General features: G+C 42.2%; 1 protein-coding gene across 3 annotated transcripts in view; it reads left to right on the forward strand.

Moving 5' to 3' along the window:
• Positions 1–853: 853 nt before the first annotated feature.
• The window catches only part of P2RX7 (purinergic receptor P2X 7), a 43,148-nt gene continuing 29,178 nt past the window's right edge, over positions 854–14,823 (forward strand). For all 3 annotated transcript variants that reach the window (XM_006135168.4, XM_006135169.4, XM_075898602.1), the window contains exons 1-5: positions 854–1,041; positions 6,980–7,112; positions 8,064–8,135; positions 10,144–10,216; positions 11,285–11,381. In XM_006135168.4, coding sequence (XP_006135230.1) covers positions 917–1,041; positions 6,980–7,112; positions 8,064–8,135; positions 10,144–10,216; positions 11,285–11,381 — 500 coding nt within the window. In that variant the 5' untranslated portion in view covers positions 854–916. The remainder of the gene's footprint in view (positions 1,042–6,979; positions 7,113–8,063; positions 8,136–10,143; positions 10,217–11,284; positions 11,382–14,823) is intronic.

The following is a 14,823-nucleotide window of genomic DNA, read 5'->3' on the forward strand; positions in this document are numbered from 1 at the left end:
ATCACAGGTGGATAGACAGAGTGACGCACAAAATTTCTAAAATAAATAGTAAAAAGATGAAGTCTAATTTTGTGAGATGCCAAGTGCTCTCAGCTTTTGTAGAAATCAATAGGATTTAAGGCCATTCACCAGCCCTCAAAAGCCATTCTACAGCTCGTGAGCTTTCAGTGTATGTGTGGCACATCCAGATGTGTTCAGTGATTTTCAATGACAAATTGAGTGGGATGTTATCTTTTACTGGACCAACTTCTTGTCTAACATCCTGGGATCAATATGGCTACAAAAGCACTGCAAACAAGATTTCCAGTGGACATTCAGAAAGATAAGAGTTTGATTGTTAGTGAGAATTTAGCAGGAAACCAGATCTTGGATCTAATTGGGTCTTGGATATTGATATGAGTAGCCAGGCTGCTGGAAGGACATCATAAGAGAATTAATGTATATGACACTTAGGTTTTAGCTTTTTTAAAATCTTGAATATTCAAAATGCTAAAGCACATTTGTAATGACCAATCAAAAGGAATTCCAGAAATATTCTTCTTCTGAAGACTGTCTTTGTCCAACAGTGTGGGCAGCTGTGGAGCATTGGTCCAAATTCATCCCTTGTGAATTCCTTTGATTTTAATGAAGATTCACCAGGGATGAATATGATCCTTTGTCTTTTGTTTGTCCATGGATAATGCATGCCAGCCACTTTACCTCATTTTCTTGTTGCTGATTAATAATGAATGATCTTTCTTTAAAGAGCATAACATACTCAGTTTCTCTTATTCAGCTTCCATGCTAGTAATATGAATATTTTTCTTACTGTGCCTTTAAGTGGTGAGGCCTGCCTAAGGGGGATGTAGGCGTGGAAGTAGACAGAATCAAGCAGCTACAGTTCTTGAGAGCATAGATTTCACAGGAACTTGTAACAATGGCTGCATTTTGCAGTTTGAAGAATTTGTGTGAATATGAAACTTCTAAAGTTGTCCGTTTTCAGAGTGTTTCCTATGGGAGTTTGAAATGGACTTTCCACATGGCTGTCTTCTTGTATGTCTGGTAAGTGGAAAGTGACCAGATGAGCAAATATGTTTCTTCTGTGGGTCACTGTCTGAATGGTTAGGACTCAGCCTTTAATTCTAGGGGACCAATATAAACCAGTTGTTTAGTAGTCTTTAAAGGCTGATCAGTATGTTAATGACATTTTTTGTTAGTCTCTAAGGTGCTGCTAGACTATTCATTGTTTTTTAAGTTTTTCCAGTTACAGGCTAACACGGCTACCCCTCTGAAGCAGTATGTTAATGACGGATATTATCGAGTGGTTGTTTAGCACAGGGCGTTGGTCCATATTTTTCTCTCATCCTCCTAATAAAAGATACCAGAATGTTGTTTTCTTTTTAGTGGCGTGTGCTGTCTAGTTTCATTTCCACAGTCAGTAGAGTTACTCTAGATTTACACTGAGGAAATGGAAATCAGATCCTGGCCTTGAGAGTCCAGGACTAGACCTATCATTCAGGTGGCACAGGGATCACACAGGGCATCAATCTTAGAAACGTGACTATTAAGTACATAGGTCTGGAACTATAAAGGGAGGATGTTTTCCTCTTTGCCTCAGAACTAAACTTCTTTCAGTAATAGTGTTTGCAGAGCAGTGTTTTTACTTCATAAAATAGATTTAATTCTTGCAGAAGGTGCTTTTGCACCTTGAGCAGCTGATACCAATTTCACTGGCAATAAACTTGTAAGAAGTTCTACTACCTAATTAAGGCATCATTTCTAAGCTGTTCTCTCATATAGACAAGTTGTACCAGCATGACTTTCCCAAATCACTGTTCTCATGAGGAGAAAGGCTGACTGCAGAAAACCCCTCAGAAACAGAAACAATAGTAGAACAGGAGTCATTTTAAAACAAATAATTGGTTTGGTCAGTCACTTCAACTCTTCCACATTTCAGATTAAGTTTTCACCCCTGAAATTTTTATTCTTTTAACTGAAATGGTGCTTACTCAGGTAAAACACAGTTTTGTCTGTGAAAGCAACCCTTTTATATATTATTTCATGTGGAAAATTTCAGTGTGTCTTTGTAACCAAGAAGGCTAATGGCATATTAGGGTGCATTAGGAGGAGCATTGCCAGCAGATCTTAGAAAGTGACTATTCCCCTTTATTAGGCACTAGTGTGGCCACATCTGGAGTATTGAGTCCAGTTCTGGGCTCCCCACTGTAGAGAGGATGTAGATGCACAGGAGAGAGGCCAAGAGAAGGCAACAAAAATTATTAGGGGTTTGGAACACATGACTTACTAGGAGAGCTTGAGGGATTTGGACTTATTTAGTCTACAGAAAAGAAGAGTGAGTGGGAATTTGATAGCAGCCTTCAACTATATGATGGGGGGTTCCAAAGAGGATGGAGAAAGGTTGTTCTCAGTGGTGACAGATGACAGAAGGAGGAGCAATGGTCTCAAGTTGCAGTGGGGAAGCTATGGGTTGGATATTAAGAAAAACTATTTCACAAGGAGGGTGCTGAAGCACAGGAATGGGTTACGTAGGGAGGTAATGGAGTCTCCATTCCTAGAGTTTTTTTTAATCCTGGGTTGACAAAGTCCTGGCTGGGATGATTTAGTTTGGATTGGTCCTGTTTTTACCAGGGAATTGGACTTGATGATCTCCTGAGGTATCTTCTAACCCTAGGATTCTATGATTATTCTAAACTTACACTAAAGCTGCCAGCAGTTTCATGGGTTTGACCCATGACATTTGCACATCGGATGATGCAGAAGCAAAGGATGCCAACGACTCTTAAGCTCTGTCTATACTGCAGCCGTTTTCTGCAAAAGCTTATGAAAATGAAGTGTGGAGTAAAATATCACCACACTTCATTTGCATAATTAATTAGCAGCCATTTTTGTGCAAGAGGCTTTTGTGCAAAAACGAGCTGTGTAGATGGCTCCTTTGTGCACAAAACCCCCCTCTTGCTCAAGAGCCGTTCTTCCTCATTTTTTCAGAGTTTGAAATCTAGAAGCTTTTACTAATTGGTTGACCCTTAATCAGGGAGAGGGGCTATCAGGCAGTCCAGGGCTTTATAAAGGAGTGAGTCAGTGACCAGGGAGCTTGTGAACAGAAGCTGTTAACAGGGAGTTTGGAGAGGAAGTTGGGAAGGGAGTAAGATACACTTGCCATTCTTTAACATCTTTTCACTACACTCCTTCCCTTCAGGGAGGCAATGAATAACTACTGAGGAATCTCTCAGGAGGAAGGTAGGTATGGATGGTGATAGGTCTTCTGTTGTTAGCTGCACAGCATGTGCCATGTTTGTCTTCCTCCTGGAAGAAAGAAGGGATTTCATCTGCACTAAGTGCAAGCTGGTCACCATTTTGGAAGAAAAAATGAGAGGACTTGAGGCCCAAGTATCGACCCTACGTTCTATCAGAGAGGATGAAGAAGACTTCCTTGATAGAAGGCAGCATTTAATCCTGCAGCCACAGCAGGCTGAAGAGCCAGTGAGGGCAATATAGGACAAGGAAGAAAACTAGAAGCATGTAACCTCTAGAAGGAGAAGGCCAACTCAGGTATCCCCATTCCTGCAGAGGTAAGTAACCACTTTCAGGCTCTCTCCACAGGCACTGCAGTGGAGAATGCTTTGAGAGGGACCTCTCAGGGAAGAAATCAGAAGGGAACACCATCTACCGGAAGGCATGGGATGCATAGTCCTAGGGATGGGGGTTCCACAACCACCACCCCCAAAAGAAGACGGGTGGTGGTGGTCAGGGCTCCCTCCTAATAGGGACTGAGTCATCCATCTGCCGTCCACACCTGCAATCTCGAGAAGTGTGCTGCTTACCGGGAGCTCGCATTCAGGATGTGACCGAGAGTCTTCCGAAAGTGATTAAACCTTCAGATTGCTACCCCTTCCTGCTTCTCCATGTGGGAACTAACAATACAGCCAAGAATGACCTTTAGCAGGTCACAGCAGATTATGTAGTGCTGGGAAGAAGGATCAAGGAATTTGAAGCGCAAGAGGTGTTCTCGTCCATCCTTCTGGTTGAAGGGAAAGCTCTGGATAGGGATCGTTGAATTGAGGAAGTAAATGCATGGTTGCGCAGGTGGTGTCGGAGAGAGGGCGTTGGTTTTTTTCGACCATGGGACTCTGTTCCAGGCACAAGGATTGTTAGGAAGAGATGGGATCCACCTAACCAAGGGTATGTCTACACTACCACCCTAGTTCGAACTAGGATGGTTAATGTAGTCATACGAACTTGCAAATGAAGCCTGGGATTTGAATTTCCCGGGCTTCATTTGCATGTTGCCGGGCGCCGCCATTTTTAAATATCCGCTAGTGCGGACTCTGTGCCCGCGGCTACATGCGGCACAAACTAGGTAGTTTGGACTAGGCTTCCTATTACGAACTACCTGTACGCCTCGTTCTATGATGACGGCGCCCAGCAACATGCAAATGAAGCCCGAGAAATTCAAATCCCGGGCTTCATTTGCAAGTTCGTATGACTACATTAACCACCCTAGTTCGAACTAGGGTGGTAGTGTAGACATACCCCAAGAGAGGAAAGAGCATCTTAGTGGGCAGGCTTGCAAACCTAGTGAGGAGGGCTTTAAACTAGGTTCGTTGGGGGATGGTGGCCAAAGCCCTGATGTAAGTGAGGAAGTCGGATACCGGGAAGAATCACAAGGAGGAACAAGCAACAAAGGAGGACCCCTGACTCGGATGGAGAAAGCAGGGCGATCAATTGGTTATCTAAGGTGTTTGTACACCAGTGTGAGAATCCTGGGAAACAAACAGGAAGAATTAGAAGCCCTGGCCCAGTTAAAGAACTATGATTTGATTGGAATAACGGAGACTTGGTGGGATGACTCACATGCCTGGAGCACTGTCATGGAAGGGTATAAACTGTTCAGGAGGAACAGGCGGGGGAGAAAAGGAGAAGGAATTGCATTGTATGTAAGAAAGCAGTATGATTGCTCGGAGCTCCAGTACTTAGAGGGAGAAAGGACTGTTGAGAGTCTGTGGGTTAAATTTAGAGGTGGAAGCAACAGGGCTGATGTTGTGGTTATAGACCGCGGGATCAGGTGGATGAGGTAGACAAAGCTTTCTTTGGACAACTGAGAGAAGCTTCCAGATCACAGGTCCTGGTTCTCATGGGTGACTTTAATCATCCTGACATCTTTTGGGAGACCAATACAGAGGTACACAGACAATCCAGGAAGTTTTTGGAGAATGTTGGGGATAACTTCTTGGTACAAATGCTGAAGGAACTGACCAGCGGCCATGCCCAGCTTGACCTGCTGCTCACAAACAAGGAGGAACTAGTAGGGGAAGTAGAGGGTGACAACCTGGAAAGCAGTAATCATGAGGTGGTAGATTTCAGGATCCTGACCAAAGGAAGAAAGAAGAGTAGCAAAATACACACTCTGGACTTCAGAAGAGCAGACTGACTCCCTCAGAAAACTGATAGGCAGGATCCCTTGGGATGTTACATGACGGGGAAAGGAGTCCAGGAGAACTGGCAGTATCTTAAAGAAGCCTTATTAAAGGCACAGGAAGAAACCATCCCGATGCGCAGCAAGAAAAGCAAATATGGTAGGCAACTAGATTGGCTTACCGGGGACATCCATGGTGAGCTTAACATAGAAAGGAAGCTTGCAAGAAGTGGATGACTAGGGAGGAGAAGCCCTAACTTGAATTAGCTGGTAAACCTCATTGCAGGAGGAATAACAGCTAATTCGATTTAGGGCTTTAATTCAGAATCCCGTTTCACTGTCATGTGTAGACGCTGGCAGTTACTTCGGGCTAGTCAATTTCTAAAATGGCAACCAGCCGGGAACATGCTAATGAAGCACGGGATATTTAAATCCCACACTTCATTTGCAATTTTGGTCACCCTCATTAGCCTCCCTCGATCGAACTAAGGGGCTAGTGTAGACATACCCTGAGAGATTTGGGTTTGTTTAATCAGCAGAAGAGAAGAGTGAGGGGGGATTTGATAGCAGCCTTCAACTTCCTGAAGGGAGGTTCCAAAGAGGATGGAGAGAGGCTGTTCACAGTAGTGACAGATGGCAGAACAAGGAGCAATGGTCTCAAATTACAGTGGGGGAGGTCTAGGTTGGATATTAGGAAAAACTATTTCACTAGGAGGGTGGTGAAGCACTGGAATGGGTTACCTAGGGAGGTGATGGAATCTCCATCCCTGGAGGTGTTTAAGTCTCTGCTTGACAAAGCCCTGGCTGGGTTGATTTACTTGGGATTGGTCCTGCCTTGGGCAGGAGGCTGGACTTGATGACCTCCTGACGTCTCTTCCAGCTCTATGATTCTATGATTTTGGAGAGATCTTGCTGGTTGCTTTTGGGAGTAGTGCAGGGCCAAGGCAAGGGGGAGCCTACCTTAGCCCCACTGCACTACCACCCAGGAGCCACATGAGGTAAGTAGTGCCCAGCTGGAGCCCACATCCTGAAGCCCTACCCCAGTCATGAACCCCCTCCTGCATCCCTAGTCCCTGCCCTAGCACCGAGCACCCCTACATCCAAACACCTTCCCAGAGCCTGCACCTAGAACCCCCTCCAGTACCTCAACTGCCTGCCCCAAGCTCAGCTCAGAGTCCCTCTCACACTCCAAATCCCTTAATTCAAGACCAGAGCCTGCACCTCAACCCTCTGCCCCTGCTTGGTGAAAGTGAGTGAGGATGGGGGAGAAAAGGAGGACGGAGAGAGCAGGGGCAAGGCTTCAGAGAAGGGGCACAAAGGAGGCAGGGGCAAGGGTATTTGGGTTTGAGGTAGATCCTGGATTGCACCTAAATTCAAAAAGTGATCTCATGCTTAAAATGGTTGACTGGATAAATGTATTCAACACAGAAGATCTCAAATTTCGTTACAAATTTTAATTGAGCTTTTAATTTACAGTATAACTTTTCTGATAATAGTGCCAAGAAATTACTGTCATTTCAGTCCATTTCAGTATGTTAATTTGTGCTTTCCATTTTGTTTGGTTAGTTATGTACTTGTCACTGATAAACGGTATCAGAAAAAGGACTCTGTGATCAGCTCAGTTCATACAAAAGTAAAAGGTGTGGTTCAGGCTGACTCAAGGATCTGGGACACAGCAGAATACACTATTCCTGTGCAGGTGAGTCTCATTTTAAGATCAGTGCAGTGTCTGACTTCCATAGACATGTGTAGTTGTTTTGCCAGTCTGTATCTTTGTCCTATTGCTTAGTGGGTATGTCTAGACTGCAGGCTTCTTTCGGAAGAAGCTTTTCCTGAAGAGCTCTTCTGAAAAAACTTCTTCTGAAAGAGAGTGTCTACACAACAAAAGCGCTTTGAAAAAGCAGTCTGCTTTTTTGAAAGATTGCATCCACACTGAATGGACACTATCTCACATTTAGGCTGTGATTAATATGGACAGAGCGGCCACCAGGGCACCTGTGCTTTTTCCTTTTTCCTCTTCTTTCAAAAAAACACTCTCTTCCCCGTCCACACACGCCTTTTTCCAAAAGAGCTTTTTCGGTAAAAGGCTTCTTCCTCATAGAAAGAGGTTTACCAATGTCAGAAAAACCCTTCTGTTCTTTTGATTTTTTTTTTTAAAGAATGCATTTGCAATGTGGATGTAAGTGAAGTTTTTTCAGAAAAACAACCGTTTTTCTGAAAAATCTCTGCAGTGTAGACATAGCCAGTGGCTTTAGCATATCAACAAGAGAAACAGTGGTATTTGTGGGCATGAATTAAGAAGGCTGTAAATTGGAAGCATTAACTTTTAAGCATGGAAAAAGTCATATTAAAATTTTCTTTTTGTGGAGTTTTAAGAAACTCAGTGTTTCTACCACAAGTCTTTTTAGATTTTACTAACAGTAGGGAAAAAATCAGTTTTGGTATAATTTCACTGAAGTTAGTAAAATTATTCCTGATCGTCCACCAGTTTTATACTTGAAGAACATGGAGCTAATCCTGATTTAAACAGGTCTGAGTGAGACTAGAGCCAAGGGCATTTGTCTGTAGTGATGTCCCCCTGGATTAACACAGGAGTGACAGGTATCAGAATGTTGCACATAATATTTAATTTCTGTTTTCTTTCTGTTAGGGAATAGACTCTTTTTTCGTGATAACCAACATAATTACAACAGAAAACCAGGTTCAAAATATTTGCCCTGAGGTAAGTGATTTCCTGCCTGTATAATGTAGCATTCCTTGGCAAAAGTAATCCATTGCAGCCTCAAATATTAATTAATGGTTCATCACTATGGTAGTTCTGTACAAGTGAACATTGTCTTCCTCTGCATCTTTATTTCAGCCTTCGTGCTACAACTAGTCTAGTTACACTCCCTTTTCCCCCTCCACCCTCTTGCTTTTTCTCAATGAATCAACTTGTGTTGGTCTTACACCAAAGACCCTGCAGCCAAACCTGAGCTTGGGTCATACTCTCTCCATGCATTTATTCTTGTTCATCACATTTTGATTCACCGCTAGTATAAAGTGTAACTAGGAGGAAATATGGATTAGATAATTTTTACCAGCTTCTTTGCAGGGATTATAATTCTAAAATGGATCATGGTTGGGTCTTTTTCTTTTATACATAGTCAACATTTGTAGCCAATTGCAGTTCTCTTAGGCATTCATTTATATAGTTAGTAGCAGACTTACTTGGAATTGTCTGGTTCCTTCAGCGCAGGAGGTTGGTGGTGTAGGGTGTGCAGGACTCTGGACAGGGCCTTCGGGTTGGGGAGAGGGAACAGTGAAGATTGGGGAATGAGGCTTAGGTCAGGAGATCCCATCTGGTATAGGGATGTGAAAGGTTAATCGGTTAACCAATAAGCATCACCGTTAATAGCCTTCCCCTCATCTACCAGGGACCCTTTTCTCTCTCCCCAGTCCCTCTGGCTTCCAGGGTTCCTTTTCTATCTCCTCTCAGATACCAAGGGTCACTCTTATCCCTCCCGCCCCTTCCCCAGCTGCCAGGGGCCTTTTGTTGTTCCCCATTCCATGCTATGACCAAAGGCTGGGAGTGAGAAAAGGTGTGGGGGAGGGGAGCTATTTACTTGGTATGCTGGCAGGCAAGATGGCGGAGCCTCAGTCTTGCTGGCCACTCCCTTGGTGTTACGGCTGCTCCTAGTGGACACTCTGCAGGATAGCTCTCCCTTGTGGGCTCGCTGCCCCCACTGGCCACTCTCATATCATAACTGTCCAAACAGTAGCCCCTCCCGTTGCACGTTATGGAAGTTTGTCCTTTTCCTGGGGCTTCCAGTAGTCCTGGTAGAACCACACCACAGCGTGGCTTAAGTTAGGAGAAGAGGAAGCTGCATTCCAAATTTGAGGGCCCTAGCTCTTACTGTTTAGGACTTTTTCAACAAATAGACTCTCAGACAGACAGACACACTAAAATCTATATAGAGATTAAAAGAGACCTAAGTTCCGAGAAATTAGTTGACTGTCATTGGCTGCAGTATGTATGTGCTCTTAACAAACAAGAAACTAAACAATCCACTGTAAGACTGGCGTGCATGTCATATGATAGGTGAGAATCAGTGATTGCCAAATGGAAAAGAATTTTAAGGATAGGAACAGAAATGTTACTGCAAACCAGTGGAAGTTAAAAACCAAAAGGGATCCATGCCTCTTTATCTGATCTGTTCTGTTTTACAGTTTTGATGTACAAGATAAACACAGCAATTATTTATTACATAAAAACCAAATTTGTATGGACAGCGATCTGAGGCACAGAGACACAAAAATGCATGCCATTTTAACCACTTTCATTGCAACAGAGAGACCACACATGTCTTTTCAAGTCAGGCATTTGCACGCGCAACTGGGTATTTAGACAGGCAGTTATGATCGTTGGATGTGAAAGGAGAGCATGCAAATGCATGCACATTTCTGAATATACAAGTGTGTATCAACTGTTCAATTAATTTTTTTAAAACAAACATATGTAAAACACATATCAGACTATTCTTGATGAGTGTGAAATAGACAAGTAAATTCCATGCCACTGTTAGACATAGCCGTATCTTACAGGTCACATCTAAGCTTGTCAAAAGCTGGTATTCTATTTTCACTATGTGATTTCATCTTACTGTTTGTAATTTCTGTATAGAACATTTTACAAGAGCAATAGAGTGGTAAATAGCTATAATAGTCTTTTATGTTGCTTTATTTTTCAGTACCCCATTGCCAAAGCTATCTGCTCTTCAGATGTGAGTTGTATAAAAGGACACACGGACTCCCAGAGCAATGGTACACATTTAAATTTTAAAACTTGTAGCAGGTGGTGAAATGCAACTGTCTTTTGGTTAATAATTATTAGAAAGTGTGGAGTGTCATCCTTGGAAAGTTTGCAACTGTAGAATCAAATTCTGCTCTGAGATATACTGGTGCAATTCCTACTGGCAATTGTGTATGCATCTCTCTGACTAGGGAGATGAACCACCAAGCACAGTGGGTGGTAAGGAGGGAGGCATAAAGACAAATGTGGGAGTCCGAAACAAAAGGAGCAGCAAGAAGAATGACATGAAAATTCACTCACCTGGATTTTTTTTCCAGTTTGTGGAGAACTTTAACAACAGGTGGGAATGGGCAGGAGGTCACAGGGAGGATGAAAGTAGGAGGAGGGGATACAAATCAGTACAGTAGAGCCCACTCCTGCAGTGCTTTCTACAGGTGTAATTCATGTTGAAGTCAGTGACAGTTCTGACTTAATTACTTTCTACCAGTGTAATTCACATTGAAGGCAGTGACAGTTTTGATGTGTGACTGAAAGATCAAGCACTATTTAAAGGCTATGTTGTCTCTGATACCATCAGAAAGTCTATAAATTTATGAGCCAGCCACGTCCTACCTTTTTAAGACACAGATAGCCAATAGGAGTTGTTTCCAACGGTATAATAGTTAGCCTATGTTTCTTTGGATGCATGATGCCACTCCATAATCTGCTGTGAGAATATTGTAGCAGAACACTCATGCTTTAATTTGCTTATGTTTGTGAATTAAGCTTTTAATGAAGATGTAGGTATTCTTCTAATTTTTTCTAATTCCTTCATCCACATCCGACATGTCCAGTATTGAGAGGGGCAAGAGGAGGAGTTGAGCGTTGTCTGTGTGTAGCTGAAGTGTGGATCTGATAGCCCTTCCTACAGCTAGTTCATCCTGCAAAGAGCTGCAAAAATCAAAACTTATACTCTGATTTTAAGGTGTCTGTTCTACCTGTGTATAGAGATCCATTAATACTTTGAAACTGTGTTTTCCAAAGGATGGAGTCTAACCATTTTTGTGAGTTCAATAATAGCTAACTTCTCCTCTGTACAGGAATTCAGACAGGAAAATGTGTGAAATATAATGCAACAATTAAAACCTGTGAAGTTGCTGCGTGGTGCCCTGTGGAATCAATGAAAGGTGCCCCAGTGTAAGTAAACGTGTATGTAATCACTAAAGGCTAGATCCTGCAAACCAATAGGATCTGAGGGGGGTTACTCAGCACCTAAAGGGCCTGTGGAATCTTTGTTTGTTAAACAGTTGTTTCCTACCCATCTCTTAATATTATTAACTCTTATTTTTATAAATTAACTACCAACAATGTGCTTGTATTGGCTTCTTCTCTCTGATCTTGAAGTGAAGTAATAAGGCCAAGCTTGTGACATCACAGTTTGTGGTCATGAGAACAATTCTAGATGTCACAGATTTATCATGGATTCTCTGCAGACATTTTGATAATGAGTATGACACAGAAAAATGTAGCAACCCTAATAATTAGGGCCCTACCAAATTCGTGATCCACTTTGGTCAATTTCACTGCCATATGATTTTAAAAATACTAAATTTCATTAGTCCAGATATTTAAATCTGAACTTTCATGGTGTTGTAATTGTAGGGGCCCTGACCTAAAAAGGACTTGTGTGAAGGTTGCAGTACTTTTTTCCTTACTTCTGCACTGCTGCTAGCAGCCGTGCTGCCTTCAGAGCAAGCCAACTGGATAATGACTGCTGATTGTTGGTAGCCCAGCACGGAAGGCAGAGCTACCATCAGCACCAATGCAGAAGTAAGGATGGCTTTGTATGCTATTTCCACCCTTACCTCTGTGCTGCTGCCTACAGAGCTGGGCCCTCAGTCAGCAGCTGCCACTCTCAGGCCACCAAGCTTTGAAGGCAGCGGTGCAGAAATAAGGGTGGCAATACTGCAACTCCCCCTAATATAATCTTGTGACCCCAACCCTTCCAAATCCCTTTTGGGTCAGGAGCTCCCCAATTGCAAAAATGCTGGTCTCCCCCAATAAATCTGTATGGTATAGGGAAAAAGTGCACAAAAGACCAACTTTCACAAGAAGAGACCAGATTTTATGGTCTGTGATGCATTTTTAATGGCTGAAAATTTGGTAGAGCCATATTGATAAGTCTCATAGGAAACATTTGCTGTGGAAGTGGTGGAAGCCTAGTGCTGGTAACATGTAAAACTGAACTGAACAAAACTCTATAAAATATACTGGAGTAGACTACAGGGGACCTAATATCTCTTTTTTTAAAAACCTCTACTTTCTAATCTCTAAACCTCTAATCCATGAATGTAAAGTGTTCTATAATATAAGAATTTCACTTTAATGTACAGTTACTCATCTGTATCGGGCAAAAATGTAAATATTTTTTAATAAAACCTTTCATTTCCCTCACAATGTGCAATTCAAAAATATTCTCCACTTGAGGCCCCAAGATATCACATTGCTCCCCGTGGTCCCTGATATGTGCGCAAGAACCTGGATCTTGTGTAATAAATTAGACCTTAAAGCTTAGAAAAGATATGCAGGGCAAATTCTCTGCTAGAGTAAATTGGTGCAGCTCTTTTGACTTACTTAGAGCTGTGTCACTTTACACCAGCAATTAATTTAGACCATTATATGGTTTTGCTTTTTTCTCCCTTCGCTAACACTGGATATGATTTGGTAGGCTTAACCACAGAGAATAGAATAGGCCACCTGCTAAACTGATGTGTCTATACCACAAAACCCAGCAGTGGAATTAACACTGATTTGTCCTCTTATTGGCAGTTCCAGCAGAGATGGATGAATTAAATAGGCAAAGGAAACACAACTTTCATATCCCAAGAGGTAGACCCTCCTGGTTGGGAGGCAAGCATAGGGGAACCTGGCCATACTGTCTTTGCTCCATTGATAGAGGGCCTCCATGACTAGCTTTATGTTTCTCTTATTGAAGTCAGTGGTAAAATTCTCACTGGGAGCTAAGCCCTTTTGAAAATTCCATCTTAGGGTTCCAATCCTGCATGTTGCTGAGTACTCTCAATTACTGTTGCTTCAAGGGAAATTGAGGCAGGTTAACACCTTGCAAGGTTGAGCCCCAAATTCACATAAAAATGGAAATTCTTCCACTCTTTGAACAGTTATGCAGAGCAGCTTAATAAATATCCAAGTTGTTAAAGCTCTTGGTTTTGTTTAAGTGTGATGTTAGTAAATATGAAATATTTTTAAATATTTCATTGTGCAAGCTGATGACTGTACACAGCAGGAAAGAGATTTTGCCTTTATTTACTTTGCACAGTTGGCATAGTGCTCATATTGTTGTCCTACTTTCCTCTAATACATCAATGATTAGTCCTTGCCAAGAGACCAAAACTGATGAACCAATAGTTTGAGCCAAAATGGCAAATCACTTGTATGAGAATCCTTCACAAAATCCACTGGCAGGGAAGGAGTTCATAGCAATCACTAAATGGGTACTTGGAGGATTTCTTTGCAATTTGAATGAATAAGAAAAGCAACCTGTGTAGAAGTCTGTAGCCTGGTGCATTCAAATATTGACTTCTAGCAAAGCAATGTTGGCTCTCAGCTACACCCACAGGCAACATTTGGCTTTTCTGTGCAAGTTCCCTTGAGCAGGAAGTTCTGTGCATTATAAAGGGCACCTTCCTTTCCTTCCCTTTTGTGATGGGTTGAAACTGAACCCAAGCCATAACTTTTAGGCAACAAGGATCCCTTTCTTTTGTCTTAATTGGTAGAGTTTACAAATCCACAGATATTTGCTTTATATCTTTGGGTATCCACATCCACCTCTAGAATCCTGCAAATCTGCAGATATCCACTTGATAACCATGCATGTCCTCATCTGCAGATGTCAGTGTGGATATCTGCAGCTCATTTTTGCAGATACAGATGCAATGCTGGGCAAAGTGACCAGGATAAACTGGCCAAAAGACAAATGTTTGCAGCACCCTGATAGAAGAGGTCTGAAGAGGTCCCAAGGTCTGTCCTGGCTGTACAAGCAGCTTACATTTTTTTATTCCTCTATTTTCAGTTTTTTAAAGTTCAACATACATTATTTTTGTCTTGACCATTATACATACAAGACTGGTTAGAAATTTTAATTGTTCGCACCATATCCCAAAATGTTTAAATTTGGATTGCAGTCAACTGCTGCTTTTTCATCATGCTTGGGAGACATGCTGAAAAGGGCAATTGACACTGTGTGTCAACCTGCTGAAGTATTTCCAATCCTTGCAAGTCTTTGGCTCGCAGACATTGCTGCTAATACAATGATGTGCTAAGGCAGATGCTCTGAAATAGTGTCCTTTGGATGGGTCACAGCTTCAGTGATCATTTCTGGCCACCTTTAGGGGCTTTCTCAGTGAAAATGAAAGCTCTCCTGGCTTATTTTGAAAAGAGAAAGGGAAAAGCCAGTATGTTGGCTGACATCTTCTCTCAAATTATTTTTCAAACTAATTTTGTGCTGGTGCCAGATTGACAATGCTGGAAACTTAATTCCTCTGTTTTTTCTACCAAACAGGGATGTCCTGGGTGGTAACAGAGCAAGCCTCCTTCACATGATCCAGCTGATGTGACAGAA

Source organism: Pelodiscus sinensis, chromosome 15, assembly GCF_049634645.1.
Source record: "Pelodiscus sinensis isolate JC-2024 chromosome 15, ASM4963464v1, whole genome shotgun sequence".
In the NCBI taxonomy this organism is placed as follows: Eukaryota; Metazoa; Chordata; order Testudines; family Trionychidae; genus Pelodiscus; species Pelodiscus sinensis.